The following is an 18883-nucleotide window of genomic DNA, read 5'->3' as shown; positions in this document are numbered from 1 at the left end:
CTCTTTACACACTACCTGTCTGAATGCAAGGTTCCGTCCCTGTGGAAAACCAGCAGGACCGTTCTACTGTACAAGAAGGGAGATATCCACAATATTGGCAACTATCGTCCGATCTGCCTGTTGTCCATCGTCTACAAGTTCACTCGAGTCATCCTGAATAGGATTAGCAGAACACTTGATGACGGACACCCATGCGAGCAAGCCGGGTTCCGAAAAGAATTCAGCACGATCGACCATATCCACATAGTAACCAAGCTCACTGTGGTTTCTCGGGAGTTCAAGATGCCGCTCTGTCCAACGTTCACTGATTTAAAGAAGGCCTTTGATTCTGTTGAGACCGAAGCAGTCATTGACACCTTAGCCAGACAGGGCATTCAAACTCAAAGCATCAGGATACAGATTCACTACTAGGATCTCACCATTCTACAAGGAAGTGATCATCGACATAAAGAGAGGGATTCGGCAGTGTGATACCATTTCACTGAAACTCTTCAGTGCCAGTCTCGAGAACGTCATTTACGACTGGAATGGGAAGGATTGGGAGTGAAGATAAGACGGTCAGCAACTACACCACCTCCGCTTCGCTGACAACATCGTTCGAATAACACTAAACATTTAGTCAAGTGGCACAAATGCTGGCCAACTTCGACTGTGAGTGTGGAAAGGTCGGACTGCAGCTGAATGTCACGTTCATGAGAAATGGACTCATTCCTGACATTCCATTCCCTCTCAACAGAACAAACATCTCTGAATGCAGCAGTTATGTGTGCCTAGGTCGAGAACTCAACATGATGAATGACCTGGCAACTGAGCTGCGCCAGAGGAAGAGAGCGGCGTGGAATGCCTTCAAGAGCATTGAATAGCTAAGACAAAGAACCTCCGGCTCTAGGCACCGTTATTCCTGCATTAACATACGCCTCAGAGACCTTGGCCCTATGAAAACAGGATGAGAACACTATTCGGGTCTCCCAAGGAGGAACTGAAAGAGCTATGCTTGGAGTATTATGCGTCAACCAAGTGAAAGAAGAAATCCAAAGTTCCGACCTCCGTCGACGATCGAGAATCAGGGACGCTGTCTCATTTGCCAAGGCACTGAAAATCAGATGGGCTGGACACGTAACGCGATTTGGAGACGACCGCTGGACTAGAGCCATTACTGACTGGATTCCACAGGATGTCAAGATATCGCGTGGCCGCCCACCTACAAGATGGTCAGACTTCTTCGTCAAGAACCTGAATGAACGGTTTGAGGCTCTTCGTGTTCCTGGAGCGAGCAGACGCCGCTGGGCTACACTAGCACGCAACAGGAACAAAGGAGACGTTACTGGCGCCCGCTCAAGCAAATCGATGAGTAACGGGATGTCAAGTGATCAAGAATTGCAAAACACAGGCGGTAAGACCCTCATTTTATTTTTATTTTTGTATTTTAATATTGGGGGCCACCCAACGGTGTTTGTGGGCTACTCCTGGCTCAATTTTCAGGGGTTCCCTCTCCAGTAGTACTGAGAACCATTTGGTGCCAAACATGGAACACAGAGCCTCTGATGCCAGGCATGTAACCTAATCTTTTGCTCTATTTCTCTGGTCCACATTTTTTAAGTTTCTATAACCATTTATGCAATTCTTAATTATAATCTGATCCTGATGAGTGTCTTAGGTTTTCTGATTTACTTCACTATCTCCAAGTTATTACTATGTGCACTGAAAAATACTGCTAGCATTCAAAATTTCCAAAAGTTAGTTCACAATGCCCAAAATTTTACAGCTGATTGCCGTAGAATAAGAAAACAGTAGAAAACTGGTAATGACTCACATCTACCTACAATATTAATAAGCCTATCCTAACTTCCTTCAGGACACAATTTCATCAAGTATTCACAATGTTGTCATACCACCCTTTAATACATCTCATATCCTCATATATGTCATAAATTATGAACAATGAAATCCCTGCCTTAATGTCCCTTATGATCTAACTAAAAACACGGCAACAATACATACTAATGTACAAACTATTGTGGTAAGGTCTACTACGAAGGAAAGAAAAAGAGAGGAAGTGATTAAAGACTAGACAGGTAGACTGGACAAATAAGGCCAAACTGAACAGTAAAACAAAAACCTGAAATAAATGAGAGATACATTTAAGTTTCTGAGAAGAGCATTTCAGACTCTAGGGACATAGTGATGAATATTATTTGAAGAGATCAATGTGGATGAAGCCAAGCCACCAAAGACAACAGGAGGATAATCTGATTGGAAAAAAATCAACTAAAAGTGAAATACTTTCTGCCTTTTTAGATCTTTTAGAGAAAAACTTAAGAGTTTCTAAGTTAGGATGTCACTGAACAACTACATGAGCAGGTGATAAAATGTTATGACATATTTTAAAAGAAAATGTTTGGTTGCTAAATTATCAAATTGTGGGGAGAGAGAAGAACACTGGAAACAGTCCTAGTGAGAAAATGATGGGAACTTAGACAAGCAAAAACTTTAAAAAAAAAATACAGCATGTGATAAAAAGATTTAGTCACGGTCACGGTCCTCCCGTTATTCATCGATCTGCTCGAGTGGGCCCAGTAACGTCTCCATTGTGAGATTTGTTGTTACTGTGTTTGGCATATTGAATACGTCACAGGTAGCTTGCCAGGCTTTGCCGTACAGGCGGGATACTCTCAGTAGCTTGCCGGGCTCTCCGAGAGGGGCAGAGGAATTCAAACCCAGCTCTGGTGGGCCTGCTGTGCGCAAGGCAAACGCCCTACTGCTGTGCTATTGCTCCATGTATTTAAAAAAAAAAATCTGAAGACTTTTAGTAAGTCATATTTTGGAAAAAAAATAGTTTAAGTCATATTTTGCTGGTAATGGAAGAGCAGTTACATTCTATACTCAAGAAATAAACATTAACACTACTGTAACCATGTAACTTCAACAACTATTACCAAAAAGTTTCCAAAACCCTTCAATAAAGGAAGGATTATCTTCTCAACAAATATTAGGAAAATTGAATATTAACTTGCAATGTAAACCTTTAACTTACACTATACACAAAAATTCACTCAAAATGGATCCTGGTGAAAACCGAATGGCCCATGGAAATTTAAAACTTTTGTGTATTAAATGACACTATTGATAAAGAAGACAGAATAGGAAAAAATATTTGCAGATTACATGTAAGATATTAACTCTTAAGATCTAAACAAGAATAAATGATCCAACTCAAAAGTATGCAAAAAAACTAGAACATAAATTTCTCCAAAGAATATAGGCAATGAGCACATGACAAACAGCCAAACATTCTTAATTCCTTAGGGAAATATAAACTCTGACGAGTATATAGATCTGAGCACTGCAGTGACCCACGGGAAGCACCACAGAGATAATTTGTGTGCCTCAAATAATAGAACAAACTCCTGCAAGCACAACCATGAAATGCCGGGGCTGGAGTGATAGCACAGCGGGTAGGGTGTTTGCCTTGCACGCAGCCAACCCGGGTTCGATTCCCAGCATCCCATATGGTCCCCCGAGTACCGCCAGGAGTAATTCCTGAGGGCATGAGCCAGGAGTAACCCCTGTGCACCGCCAGGTGTGACCCAAAAAGCAAAAAAAAAAGAAAAAACAAATGCAAACTTTAGAGATCACTGCATCCAAGTGTACGAGCTCCACAATCTGATGTGTGACTTCTACAACCACAAGTAAGGAAGGCATGTATATACCAAGTCATTACAGCAGCAGCAGCAAAAATCAATTTTGTTGCTATTGTGTATTTATTGTATATTTATGGGGGATAAAGAGTAATTTTTAACAATCAGCTGCATATATGCGAGACCCTTTTTATTCTAATTTTGGAATCCTGATTTATAACACACTGTTAACGATGGTGTTGTGTTGAACCCTGTCATACACACAATGTCCTAATACTACATAATCTACCAGAACACTGTCCCCTCACTCTCCCATTCTCCACCATGGTAAGCTCAGCTCTGTAGACCAGCTCTCAAGCTCCAATGTCTTGGTAATTTGCTATTCTCACTCCTACTTTTCTTTATATCTCACATTTGAGAGATGTCCCTGTCCTTCTGACTTACTTCACTTGGCATGACCATCCACATAGCAACAAACTACATGACAGCCTCTTCAACAAATACTGAAGAGAAAATAGAACAATATATATTGTGTTCACAGGCTCTGTGCTCCAGGATCATCCCTGCGGGGCTCAGGGGACCATTAAGGGATGAACCCAGGCCATCTGCATGAAAGGCACTGAGCCCAGCACTTGCAATGAAAAGAGAAAAAAATAACCTCACCAAAAAATGGGGAGAAGAGATAAACAGAAAATGAACAGAAACTTCCTCAAAAACATACAGGGACAGGGAGTATGGTGCCGCCAGCAGGTCAATCTGTACCTGTGAGGTAAGTGTATCAGCAGCCTGATGGCAACGTCAGACTTTCAGATACCCCAAAATTGCTGTTGTGCCTTTGGCCAGATCCCAAAAACTTGGGGCAAAGTTTACCAAGAAAGTAAACGGCCAAAAGTTAGATATGTGGGAGACACACCCACAAACCACCTCCGGCTCAGCTATATAATTGGAGGCATGGCCTCTCTGGTTCCTGATTGAACTGCTTATGGCCATGATCCCAGAGACTCAGAAACGAATCTCGGAACCCAAAGGCTTTTGGCAGAAATGTGTCCTGTTCCTGAAGTAGCTTACTGGCATGGAGTCGCTCCAGGTGGGAATAGGTTTCGTGCCTTGGCCTGCTCCCCCTGGCGGCCTGGTGACCACCATCCTCCAGAGGCCACTGGACAGTCAGTTTTGGGCCTGCAGTGACGAGACACACAGGGCCTCACCACATGGGGGTGGAGCCGACTCTTTCTCCCCATCCCAACAAGACCCCAAGTCGCTGCCTACAAGCGGGCTCTCTGGCTCCTGATCAAACTGATTAACGGCCATGATACCAGAGACTCAGAAACAAATCTTGAAACCCAGCGGCTTTTGGCAGAAATGCATCTGGACTGCATACAAGGTGGCTGCCGGCTCAGAGCTTACTGGAAAGCCAGGTATGAGCCGGCGGTGACGGAGCAACTGCAGTCTCATGGGAAGGGGGGCAGTACCGGATCGTCCTTCACGCCCTACCGAGGTCACAAGTTGCCCCCCACGAGTGGCTCTCTGGCACGGCCATGGCTCCAGAGGCAAAAGGACTTAGTCCAGAGCCCAGCAGCTTGCAGAAGAAAAGTGAATGGACCATGCGTTAAACTACGGCGCCATGCCTCTCCGGGAGGGAAAGGGTGTTGCTCCCTTCTGCCTTTTCCCCCCCTGGCAGCAAGGTGGCCGCCGCCTCAGAGCTTATAGGAAAGCCAGGTACAAGCTGGCGGTGAAGGGGCAACTGCAGTCTCATGGGGGGGGGGGGGGGGGGGGCGGTACCGGCACGTCCTTCACGCCCTACCGAGGTCACGAGTTACCCCCCACGAGCGACTCTTCGGCACGGCCATAACACCAGACACACAGAAACCAATCTTGTAACTATCTGGCAGAAATCCAAAATCGTGGCCGTGTGACATTATATAATTCTCATAACCAGCTACAGAAAACAAAATATTTCACAGTGCCTTTTCAGGGCGATAATTTGCCATTATCATCAGGAAAATGCAAATCAAAACACCCTGGTATCACCTTACATCAGTGAGACTGACATACATCAAAAGAACAAAACAACCATTGCTGTGTAGAACATTGAACCTTCATCCGTTGCTGGTGGGAATGTGGACTGTTGAACCCTTTTGAAAAACAATATGGATACCTCCAAAAAACTAAGAACTGAGCTTTGAAGAGATCCAGCAATTCCACTTTTGGGCATCTACTCCAAGGGCACCAAAACCATGCTAGACAAAGTCATTGGCACTCCTATGTTCATTTGCAGCACTATTCACGATAGGCAAAACATGAAAAAGATAAAGTGTCCAGAACAGATGGCTAAATAAAGAAACTGTGGTATAGATCCACAATGCAATACTACTTGGCTACAAGGAACGACAATCTCATGTAAATTACGACTACATGGATGGATCTAAGATACCCTTTCTAGGCTTACTCTTCAGTTCCACTCTATTTTTCTGTATGATTTAAATTCCATACTGACTTTTTAGGCTAAAGCAATAGCACAGTGGGTAGGGCATTTGCCATGCACGTGGTCGATCCAGGTTCAATTCCTCTGCCCCTCTCTGAGAGCCCGGCAAGCTGCTGAGAGTATCTCGTCTGCATAGCAGAGCCTGGCAAGCTCCCCATGACGTATTCAATATGCCAAAAACAGTAACAACAAGTCTCACAATGGAGACATTACTGGGCCCACTGGAGCAAATAGATGAACAACGTTGCTACAGTGCTACTGACTTTTATAACTTTTATAACTTATAAGTTCCTGTTAATCCTCCCATTTTGTTCCACTTTTTCAGTTACTCTGGATTTGTTCTAGGGTTTGTGTATTTTCCTTTAAGTTTAACCAATTTTGGGATTTTGGTTTGGATTATGTTATATTTGGGACTCTGCACCAGACTGTAGGGCGGGTGAGAGCCCTCCCCACCCCAAAGGACCCTACCCTGGCAGTCAACCTCCACTGCCCAACCACCACCATGCTCCAGGACGCGTTCAGCCACGCAACACATTGTAGGACACTTTCTACCCATTTTCCATGGTTGCTACACCATATCTGGTGGGTTTCAGACAGTAGGCAGCAAATCATGGAGAGAAATATATAAATATATGCCTCTCAGAGCAAGCTACCGAAAGTATCCTGCCACACAGGCAGAGCCTGGCAAGCTCCCATGGCGTATTGGATATGCCAAATACAGTAGCAACAACAGGTCTCATTCCCCTGACCCTAAAAGAGCCTCCAATAGTTAGAAAAAGACGAGTAAAAGGCCGCTAAAATCTCCAGTCTGGGAGGAATAGAGATGTTACTGGCGCCTGCTTGAGTAAATCGACAATCAACAAGATGACAGGGATACAGTAATATAGTGATATGTTGTATCTACTATAAATTTGCAAAAAACTGACACTCAACACTATCAATTCTTCCATCACATGAACAAGGTCTATTTCTCAACTTTAACTCTTGTTTAAATTCTCCAGTAAACTTTCGTGGGGGGCAGGGATATAGCCCACCAGTAAAGCATTTGCCTTGTCCTGGGTTCAATCCTTGGTACCACCAAAATATAGAAAAAAGAAACTTTCTGTACACAAATATGCCTTTCACAATACTAGTTTTAAGGCTTTCCATTCCACAGTTTGTCAGTATATAAAAACAAAACTGCCTTTTTCATGCTGACTTTATGTTTTCCAATCTTACAAACTTTTAAGTTTTAGTAACTTCTTTGAATATTCTAGACAAACATTATCTACAAATATAGTTTTGCCTCTTTCCTAAACTGATTACCTTTTATTACTTTTCTTATCTGATTTCACGGGCTAGAACCTCTAATACAATTTTCCCTTAGTTTTTCACTATAATTAAAAAAAATGAAGTAACAAAATTTAGTATCCAAAACTATTTCTAATTACATATTTTGGTGGTATAAATACATTATTCATAAATTCTTATCATTTTGCAAAACTGAAACTCCAGGTGCTAAAGAGAAATCTCAACGGCTAAGCCATACACTTTATTTTTTAATTTTTTGGGGGGGGCCACACCCAGCGATGCTCAGGGGTTATTCCAGGCTCTGCACTCAGGAATCACTCCTGGTGTTGCTCAGGAGATCACAGGCGATGCTGTGAATCAATAATGGGTTTAGCCATGTGCAAGGCAAATGCCCTCCCTGCTGTACTATCACTCCAGCCCTCGAGCCCTATACTATATATGCAGAAGGGACTAAGATTTAATCCCTACCACCACTTGGTTCCCTGAGCACCACGAAGCGCAACCCCTAAGCAGAGCCAGATGCAGACCCAAAACAAAACAAACTGAAACTATAATCAGTAACTCCTCATACTTCCATGCTCCAGCAACCATCATTCTACTTCCTGTATCTTGTATATCTTGAAGTACTTCAAGTACTTCATGTAAGTAGAACCATACAATATTTGTACTTTTAACAACTGGTATGTTTCATCTAGCATAATGTCCTTGTGAATCACATAAATTACTCCCCTTTTAAACCTGAATGATATCCATATGAACACTTAAGTACTAGTTATAGTAAATAATTCCATTTATATTATTTTGGAGTTTTAGAGCCACACCTGGTAAAGCGTGTGCTCGTGAGTTACGGACGTACCTTGATGCTCAGGGGACCATGCACTGCTGGGGATCAAACCAAGCATCCTACATATAAAGTAGTCTGCCTTTAAGTTCTCTCTCTAGCCCAAGGTTATCCTCTTGACCATCTAAGAAAGCCAATTACAGCTTCCAACATGTGGATAGACAGATACCTCATTTTTAGATTCATAAATAAGAACACTGACATTTTATCACAAAAAAAATTTTTTTCTGAAACTTACCAAAATATTTTTCTTATGTCGCTTCTCCTTTATATGTTTATGAGCTCCTTGGATGTTTTCAATGTGAATTAAGCAAAGTTTGCATAGATAACGGCAATTGGTATATTCTGGTGAGCGCTGAAATAAAATTTTTCAGAAATTGAAAAAACTGACTATAAGTGAATAATGTAACTGTACACGAGACAAATATAAACATTCAAAGAATTAAGCTTTTAATAATAATAATAAAAAATCAGTAATTGTAAGCCCATAAGAGTCATCCTTTTAATGTTCAACTATGGGAGACCTTGTACTAATTTTAAACACTAATAACTTTAAATGCTTAATATTTGGCTAATACAGTTGTTAAAATAGAATATAAAAAAGTTTTAAAAGTCTCATTGAAGTCTTTTTCCCATACCATCCCCGACATTTGTTTCGTTTTCAACTACTGAAAAATGTTAAAATATTAAGTTCACCCTCAAATAGGGAATTTTTTTAAAAAAAGACTTGCAAATATGAAATGTCATTCCAAAAATCGAGTTAAAAAAATACTCCAAGCACGGGATGGTTGTTTGATCATTGTGTAAAAGCTTGTTAACTATCTCACGATGATTCAATAAAATTTAAAAAAAATTCTCCAAGCACAATTCCACTGGAAAAGTTATCAACCATCTGGGGGCCACATCCAGAGATGCTGAGGGTATTACCTGGCAGGTATTACCTGGCAGTGCTGAGGGTACCAGGGATTGAAACCAAGTCTATCATGCAAAGCAAATGCCCTATCCACTGTACTCTCTCCCTGACCGAAAAGATAACTTTTTTTTTGGCTGTTGTTGTTTTCATTTTGTTTGGAGAACACACCTAGCAGTACTCAGGGATTACTCCTGGCTTTCAGGAATGACTCCTAGGTGGGCCAGGGGACCATATGGACTGCCAAAGATCAGACCTGCATAGGCAGCATGCAAGGCAAGCACCTTATCCATTGTACTCTCTCCCCCAAGATAACATCTTAAAGAATTAACTCTTACACACAAAAAAATTTATCATAATATAAATATGTATGATTGAAATAATGAAAAAAACATCCTGTTACGTGCTAAGTACTAATGTGCCTGATACTATCACTACAATACCTTCAACAATTCAATTATAATCCCCAACAATTCACGTAAACATTAAGTTAAGTATTATCTTTATCTTACATATCGTGAAACCTTCACAAGGATATAAAAAATCAGAGTTAGCACTCTACCGATTAAGATTACATATTGAAAAATTAGTGTAACTCATTTCTTAGTGACTTCAATGACATTTACAGTAATAATTTTTTATTTTCAATAAGCTACAGATCCTAACAAAAAGATTCACTCATTTCTAAATAGGATTTCCTATTTTGTTTTGAGGCTCCTCTCTGTGGCATCTGGAGGACTATGCAGTGCTGGAATCAAACCCAGGGTCTCACACATGCAAGGTAAGTGCTCTACCACTGAACTACATTCACATTCCCCAGATCGACTTCCTTTACACGGCTCCAAATTCAGCAGGTCTGTCACAGACTACAATAAACTTCGTTTATCTCATTACCTTACAACTATCCTATGAACAGAGTGAGCATTTTACTAGCAAAGACACTAAATCTTAAAGGATTAAATACTTGCCCAAGCAGTAGATACGGGACCTTGGGACACTGGTAGAAGGACAACTGCACTCTAATTGTGGATGTGGTAAGTTTTAATATTTATACTATTATAAATCATAATACTGCAATAAATTTTTGAAAACATGCCCAAGACAACAAGCAAACAAGGAAATTTTGCTCAATCTAGTTATTCTAGTTCTTAGCATAAAAACTCTTTGGTGGCCAGAGAGGCAAATCAGGGGGAGAGTAATACCTATGTGCAAGGACCTGTTTGCTCCTGATACCCCAGGAGCCCCATATTGCAGCCACCACATGTAATCCTAGAGGTCATCAAAGGTCTATTGAGATGGACCTGATGACTCCCAGCACTACTGGGCCTGAGCATACACGTATCAGGCCCCGGCCTTGAACAGGGGCCCAGTTAGTCAAGAACTACCAGGAGTGGCCATTGAAACACTTGAGCACTGCTTAACAGACAAAAAAAAAAAATTTTCAAATCTATACTTATTGGGGAGTGAATTAAGCTTGTAAGGAGACATTTGTATTACACAAGCACTCTGAGGAATGATCCTGGGAAGATAGGAAGGGAAATGGAGGGGGGAAAGTTGCGTTAACATTAAGCATGCTGGAAGACAAAAATAAAAAAAAAAAAGAGGGTAAGGAGGGTTCAAAAACCAGGTGTCAGAAAAGAACACAGACATCTATACTCCTTAGCACAGTGGCTTTAGAAAATTACTATCTAAATATTTTCCAAAGTTTTTTTCACCACCTGACATTCTTTCCTACAACTGCTACAGTGTCATCTTAAAAAGTAGCCTCCTGCATAGTAAGAAAAATAAATAAAATAATTCTTCTGTAATAATGTTGAGGAAGAAGATTGTTAATATAATATAACTAATATATTTGTCTTCAATATTCTAATTGTAGGAAAAATAAAATTTTACAAAGTAAAAAAAAAAAAAAGTAGCCTCCTGGGGCTGGAGAGAGAGCACAGTGGGTAGGGCGTTTGCCTTGCACGTGGCCGACTTGGGTTCAATTCCCAGTATCCCATATGGTCCCCTGAGCACCACCAGGAGTAATTCCTGAGTGCATGAGCCAGGAGTAAACCCTGTGCAATGCCGGTGTGACCCAAAAAGAAAAAAGAAAAAAAAAAGTAGCCTCCTAATAAATATACTAGAGTCAATCAATCCTTTTTCTATGATCCTTTTTTTCAACATTATTATTAGCTTTGATATCTTTCTCAAATAAACAAGAACAGCATAACCACACATACCCAAATTTAACTTTTTATCACTAGATTAAGGCACATGAAAGGTACTCATTATTTTGACAACTCACAGACAAATAATAGTTACTAAATCCAGGCATAGGAAGGGAAAAATAGGAAAGAGAAACAGAAATGATTGGCTGGAGATGTAATTCAATCATAAAATACTTGCCCTGCATATGCAAAGACTTGAGTTTGATCCTCAGGACTTCCAAAAAGAAAGTGGCCAGATAGATCACGCAGGGATAAGATCATGTAGTTCCAGTTTAGTCACCGGAATCATACTCCCTGAGAACTGGGTGTGGTCTAAATCTCCCTATTCCCCCCACCCCTAACCAAAACTAAAGTGCACACACACTCAATACACACGCATGCACGCACGCGCACGCACACACACACACACACACACAACTTCCTTCTAATTAGAATCTTGGTTTTGAATAGAGCTCAGGAGAGATCAGGTTGCAGAGCTGCTCTGGTACTATGGTAAAGATTACCCAGGTCAAACTTGAGCAGTGCTCAGGGGCCTCCAGGGCTATATACCTGCTAATGCTCAGGGAGGAGAAGGTGAAGCCAGAAATTGAACTGACATGTACCTTAACCCCTGTGCACTCTCTTAAGTCCTCTAATTCAGGGTTCTTTACCCTTCACATGAGTGGACCAGCACCCGTCCTGCACACCAAATCAACAATACCAACAGTTATAGCTGAGGCAGTGGACCAGTGATTTATTTTCTTTTTTTCTGGTTTACATGAAATAAGGTCAGACTAGTAGCTTTCAACCTTCTTATACCCGCAGATCAGCATCAGTCTGTGAATTGTGGTTGAACACCACTGATCTAATTAGAATCTTGTAAGACTAACCATACAACCACAACTCTTTCCTGTACTTTGGTCCTATATTTTTTGATACTCCTATTTTTATAGGGTGACTACTGTCACAAGTTTTATTAATAAACCAGAATTATCTTCTTCAATACAGGTATGACCTCATTTTTCTAAACCATGCCAAAATTAAACCTTTTCTTTCTCTCCTATTTTATCAAAAATGTCCTATTTCCTTGTATGTAGAAAGTATCTGTGCAAATAATTTATGGTTCTTTCCTTCAATACCTAGTCCTGATTTTGTTAAATCAGAACATGTATTTCTAGTTTAAAAATTTGGGGGTTGGAAAGATGTAACAGCGGATAAGGTGCTTGCCTTGCAGCACATGGTAGACCCGGGTTCAATGCCTCAAATCCCATATGGTCCCCTAACCCTACCAGGAGTGATTCCTAAGTGCATAACAGGAATAACCCCTCAACACTTTGTGAAGTGAAACAAAACCAAAAAAATTATTTTAAATAGTTAACTAGTACTTAGGGACTAAATAATAATGATTAGTTTGTAATACAGAACAGACATTTTTTCTTATTAAAAAAAGAGAAAAATAAGGAGGAAAGCTAAGAAATTATATTATTTGTTTGTGTGTTTGTCACTCCAAATGAATATTAACTTCTAATGGGCAGAAACTGTACCATCTTCACCAGAGTATTCCCAGTGTAACCATACTACTTAAAACATAAGCCCTCAATGTCTATTTGAGTGAATTAATCAGGCATCAACAAACTCTAGTTTTGTTAAAAAAAAAAAGGCACTATTTTGGCAACTATTTATTTTATGCTTTGATATTTTATGGTTCTATTTTATGGTTTATAGGCCAAAAAGACTCTGCGGCAATTACTCATTTTTGCTACAATATGCCAGAAACAGTAACAACAAGTCTCACAATTTGTTGTGAGACGTTACTGGTGCCTGCCCGAGCAAACTGATGAACAATGGGAGTACAGGGCTACAGTGCAGTAAGAAAAACAGCCAAAGACAATACATAAACAGACAGGCAAGGCTATGTTTGAAAAAATTTTGCTTGCAAAACCAAGGGGTTATATATATTTCACCACAATTTAAAAGAGAAAAAAAAGAACAAAGGGGCACGGAGAACACCATAGAGTTTGATGACTCCTGGGTTCAATCAATAAAGTCACACTTATAGACTAGATAAACAAATAAATGGTACTAAGGCAACATCCCTCTCAGAAAGCCCAGCCCGGCAAGCTACCGGGAGTATCCGCCCACATGGCAGAGCCTGGCAAGCTACCTGTGGAGTACTCAATATGTCAAAACCAGCAACAATGATGGTCCTCATTCCCCTGACCCTGAAAGAGCCCCCAATACACCATCAGGCTACACTGGCACGCGACAGGGACAAATGGAGACGTTACTGGCACCCACTCGAACAAATCGATGAATGGGATGACAGTGATACAGTGAAGGCAACATATTAGGAGAAATGACCCACACAATTGAGTTGAGGGGCAGGGAATTTAGGAGGGAAGTCTTGGGGTCCTTGGGAGAGGGTACACTGGTGATGGGTGCCATGATGAAATTATGTGCATGAAAAATCACTATTAATAGCATTGTAAACTATAAAACCTCAAAAGTTTTATTAAAAAATAAAAGGTTAAGATATACATTTAACTTATTGTTTTGATTTTCCTTTTTGGGGGCTATACCCAAATGTATTGCGGGCCTACTCCTGGCGATCAGGGATCACTCCTGCACTCAGGGATCACTCCTGGCGAAGCCTAGAGGACTGGCCTGCCAGGAAATTAGCCCAGGTTGCACACATGCAGGAGCAGAGCCCTAACAACTGTACTATCATTCCAGCCCCTGAACATTTTTTTTTCAAAGAGTAGGAAGGAAGAAAAGAGACAGAGAAAATTAAGAAAAGTGAGAAGGAAAAATGAATGCAACCACTGTCTTGATAATAACACAAAAATTAAAAGAACTGCACTTGGGAAAGCAAAGTTACAAAACACATTTCCCTCTAACCAACTAAAACATTATAGTATACTTTTTCAAGTCGAAAGATGTGATCTCTTTCTAAGCGTTCTTCTGCTTGTTTCAGGCCTAGCCTCTGCTCAGGGGTCAACGTAGATTCATCTATCACAGTGGCATTTTCTAAATAGTCCATTTCTGAAGAATTTTCTTTATTAGAGTCATCATTCTTCATTTTACCTAGAAAAGAAAGCAATCAGTTATCACCAAAACTTACAAACTTTAAAATTTCTTAATGGGAAACAGAAAAAAACTTTATTTCGGGGTTGGAGCGATAGCACAGTGGGTAGGCATTTGTCTTGCACACGGCCTACCTGGGTTCGATTCCCAGCATCGCATATGGTCTCCCAAGCACTGCCAGAGTAACTCCTGAATGCATGGGCCAGGAGTAACCCCTGTGCATTGCCGGGTGTGACCCAAAAAAGAAAAAAAAATTTCCTTTATGTTTTATAGCTGTTCAAGTATGCTTACATAAGATACTCACCGTATCAAAAATTACAAAGAATAACCTTTATTCATGGGTTGAATGACTATCTTGTTCTTCCAATTTACCTATCGAGAAACATACAACATGAAGACCCTCTACAAACACATGACTAACATTAAAGGTCTCTTTTTAGATTTTTCTGGAGTTAGTTAGGGAGTGAGGATTGTACCACACCTGACAGTGCTCAGGACCTATTCCAGGAAGTATGAGGGATCGTGCAGTGCCAAGGGCCAAACCTGAGCCTCTAGAATGTAAAGCACATGCTATAGCCCTCTCAGCCACCTCCCCAGACCAAATTTTCTGATGTACAAGAATACCTATTCTGAATCTGAAGGGCTAGTCACAAAACTAAATTCACCAAGTGACTAGCATTAATTCATTAGCAGATAAAATAATTAAAAAAAAAAAAGCCCATACACAGGAGTCAGGGAGACAGCTCAGTAGTCAGGAGCACATGATTTGCATGCAGAAACCCAAATTCGCTCCTAGTACCACATGCTCTCTCCCCACCCAGCACAGCAGAGTACAGATCTGGAAGTTCACAAGGAACACCAGGCTGCCCTAGTGCCCCTGGTGCCCTGGTCTAAACAGCACTGCTGAGAGACCCAAAAAAAAAGAACATACACACTCCAGGCTACAACCCACAGTAGGTATCTCCTCCTTTGCTTTCACTGAACTCATGAATATCTTTATACAAAGATTTTTTTTTCTGGAGAGAGAGAGATATAGTACAGTTTGCCTTGCATGTAGCTGACCTGGGTTCAACCCCCAGCACCCCATATGATCCCCTGTGCCTGTCAGGAGTGACCCCTAAGCGTCAATCAGGAATAAGTCCTGAGCATAGCCAGATGTGGTCCAACCACCTACCCACCAAAGAGATTTTTCGTTTTTCTGCCCAACTAAATCACTTTATGACTATATGCTTTTTAAATTTCTGGATCTCCAGCACTCAAAACAGGTACGCAGCACACAACAGTTTCTATATCCAGAGGTTATTTCTATATGGTCCCCAAAGTTCACTAGAGTAACCCTGAGTACAGAGTCAGAAGCCCTGAGCACTGGCAGGTGCAAAAACAAAACAAAAGCTGAGGGGCACAAAGAGATAGTAGAGGTTAAGGCGCTTGCCTTGCACGTGGGTCAACTCATTAGATCCCCCAAGCACCACCAGGACTATACTCTGAAAAACCAGGAGTAGCTCCTGAGCACTGCTAAATATGGTCCCCATACCCCTCCCACCAAAAAAAACCCAGACGTCCAAATTATATATTCAGACAAAAATACGTACATGAATCTCTTTAACAGCACTATTCATAATAATCAAGGATAAAAATTATCACAAATAGACAAAATGTGGCATATGCACACAATGGATTATTACTCAACTGCCTCAGTTCAGGCAGCCAGAACAAAATCTAGTTATCCTGTGGCTTAAATAACGGGAATTTCTTTTCCACACGGTCTGGAGACTAGAAGTTCAAGATTAAAGTCCAGCAGAGTCACTATCTCCTGAGAACTCTCTCCTTGGTTGCAAACAACTGTCTTCTCTATGTAAAGTCACAGAGACTTAACTTAGCACATATGCATATATGCAGAATAAGACCTCTTCTCTTCTCAAAAGGTTACCAATTCTATCTGCTTGTAGCCTCATTCAAGCTTAAGTATGTCCTATCTTCAAATGCAATCACATTGGTAGCTGGCTTTTCAACACGGAAATTTGAGGGTAAACAATTCCATGAGAAGCCTCAGACTTAACCAGCAAAGAATACTGATATACCTTGACATGAATGAACCTCAAAAACATGGTACCTAGTATGCTGAATTTAGTACTGCAATTTGTGCCAATTAAACCACATTAAGGTATAAGCTACCAATGGTATGTACAGATAGGTAGCTTATGTATGTTAGTGATGAAGCTAGACACAAGAAAAACAAGTTGCAGGACTCCATTTCTATGAATTACCCAGAATGGACAAATACATAGAAACAGAAAGCAAAACTTAGTAGCTGTCAGAGGCTAAGGGAAAAAGAGAATTAAGATGACTTTCTTCTGTTTTGGTTTTGGTCCACACCTGATCAGGGGTTACTCCTGGTCTTAGGGGACTATATTGGGTGCCGGGGGCGAACCCAGATCAGTTGACTGCAAGGCAAGCACCCTACCCACTTTAAGATCGTTCTGGTTCCATGAGATTACTTGTAATGTTTTCTTTCCTGGTGAAGAAAAGTTCTTGAATTAGTGGTGATTGTGCAACACTATGAATATACATAATGTCACCGAATTGTGGACTTTAAAATGGATAAGATGGTAAATCATATACATCTTTTTACAAAAAAAAAGAAGTGAAACAGGAGCTGGCAGGCAAGGCTATTTATTTGCCTTAAACGTCACTGATACAGGCTCTATCCCTGGCACCTTATATGGTTCCTTTAAGTTCACCAATAAGCACCACCTTACACGTGTGGCCCAAAAACACAGCAACAAATCAAGTGAAACATAGAATAGGCATACTTAAACAGGAGTGTGGAAGGCCTCTTGGCAATGAACTTGAGGAAACCCTAAACCAAGATACCTGAAAAGGAATTACACTACACCGCTCCAGTTCAAGACTCAGGACTTAAAAGACCCAGCCCAACCTGAAAGCTGAAATTTTAAGAGACAGTTCAGTCAACATTGTATCTCCTTCAGGACACAAAAAAAGGACTTGAGGAAACTAGGACCATCAAAGTACAAGACTTGGACAACTGGGGCTAAGAGAGAATACAGAGAGTAGGGCACTTGCCTTGCATGCAGCCAACTGGGGTTTGATCTACATCACTCATATGCTCCAGTGACCACTGCCAGGAGTGATCTCTGAGCATAGAGCCAGTGAAAAGTCTTGATCAATACCCAGAGTGGCCCAGAAACAAACAAACAAAAGTTCTGACAGAAGACTCTTAAAGTTAGCCAGGCAAAAGCTTGGAAAGGCAAATATTTAGCTTCCTACCTCCTACCTAAGCAGCTGAGAATACCCCACCTGGATTTGTATCTCCTCTTGGTAAAATTTTCTTGTGTTGCATGTCATCTTGACGTCATTTAAAAAATGGGAGTACATGCTTTGCATGAAGAATGTGCTAATTTAGTCCTTTTAGGCCGCCCTGGCACAAGGCCTTTCAAGCATGTTGCCCACCTCCAGGACTGCTGGGTATGGCCCAAAATCAAAACAGAACATATGTATATGTTTTGATTTGGATATCTACAGATATACGGATATAGATGTTAGGTATATACACACACGCAACAATTTAAAACGTGAAGAGTTGAGGAGGAAACAGTTTAGATACATGCCTTGCATACACCCAACCCTGATTCAATCCCTACCCCCTCATTTCCCTTGAGCACTGCCAGTGTGGTCCCTGAGCAAAGAGCCATAAGTAGCCCTAAGTACTGCTGGGTGTGGCCCAAATCACCCCCCAAAAATTAAAGCAAAACCTGAGCATATTAATTATGAAGAATGACTGATATAATACAAATCTTTTGTTTTGAATTCACATCCATCTGACCTCGAGTCACTACTACTGGGCCAATAAGGCAGATATGATGCCCAGGACCAGACTTGAGCTTCCTATATGCAAAACCCATTAACTATCTCTCCAGCCTACAAGTGATTCTTACTAACTTGTTAAATCTAGTCTCCCCAAAAGGAACTCTTCATAGTTGACTAGATTCCTTAAGCTAGGTCAACCTGTTTTACATATTAGCAAATAATAAATCCACATCTAACCAAAGAAAGTCATAAATAACACTGCTGACTTTGACTATTTTGTCAAGTACTAAATTAAACAGATTTTAACTTCTTAACAAAAACAGCAGCAGCAACAAGTGCTCAATTCCCTGTCCCAGTCATAATCCCCCATAATCATCATATTACTCTCCAAGTCTAAATCCTTCAATTAGGGGCTGGAGCGATAGCACAGCGGGTAGGGCGTTTGCCTTGCACGCGGCCAACCTGAGTTCGATTCCCAGCATTTCATATGGTCCCCTCAGCACCGCCAGGAGTAATTCCTGAGTGCAGAGCCAGGAATAACCCCTGCACATTTCCGGTGTGACCCAGAAAGAAAAAAAAAATCCTTCAATTATACCATGAGCCTTTACTCTACACTATTTT

General features: G+C 41.0%; 1 protein-coding gene across 10 annotated transcripts in view; it reads right to left on the bottom strand.

The window, feature by feature from the left end:
- The window catches only part of TUT4 (terminal uridylyl transferase 4), a 122842-nt gene that overhangs the window by 70397 nt on the left and 33562 nt on the right, over positions 1–18883 (bottom strand). For all 10 annotated transcript variants that reach the window (XM_056122245.1, XM_056122247.1, XM_056122249.1 and 7 more), the window contains 2 exons: positions 14271–14434; positions 8490–8606 (listed from right to left, as the gene is read on the bottom strand). In XM_056122245.1, coding sequence (XP_055978220.1) covers positions 8490–8606; positions 14271–14434 — 281 coding nt within the window. The remainder of the gene's footprint in view (positions 1–8489; positions 8607–14270; positions 14435–18883) is intronic.

Source organism: Sorex fumeus, unplaced genomic scaffold (genome assembly GCF_029834395.1).
Source record: "Sorex fumeus unplaced genomic scaffold, SorFum_2.1 ptg000045l, whole genome shotgun sequence".
NCBI classification, from domain to species: Eukaryota; Metazoa; Chordata; class Mammalia; order Eulipotyphla; family Soricidae; genus Sorex; species Sorex fumeus.
The sequence above is the reverse complement of the archived record's forward strand: the minus strand, read 5'-3'. Positions and strand labels throughout refer to the sequence as shown.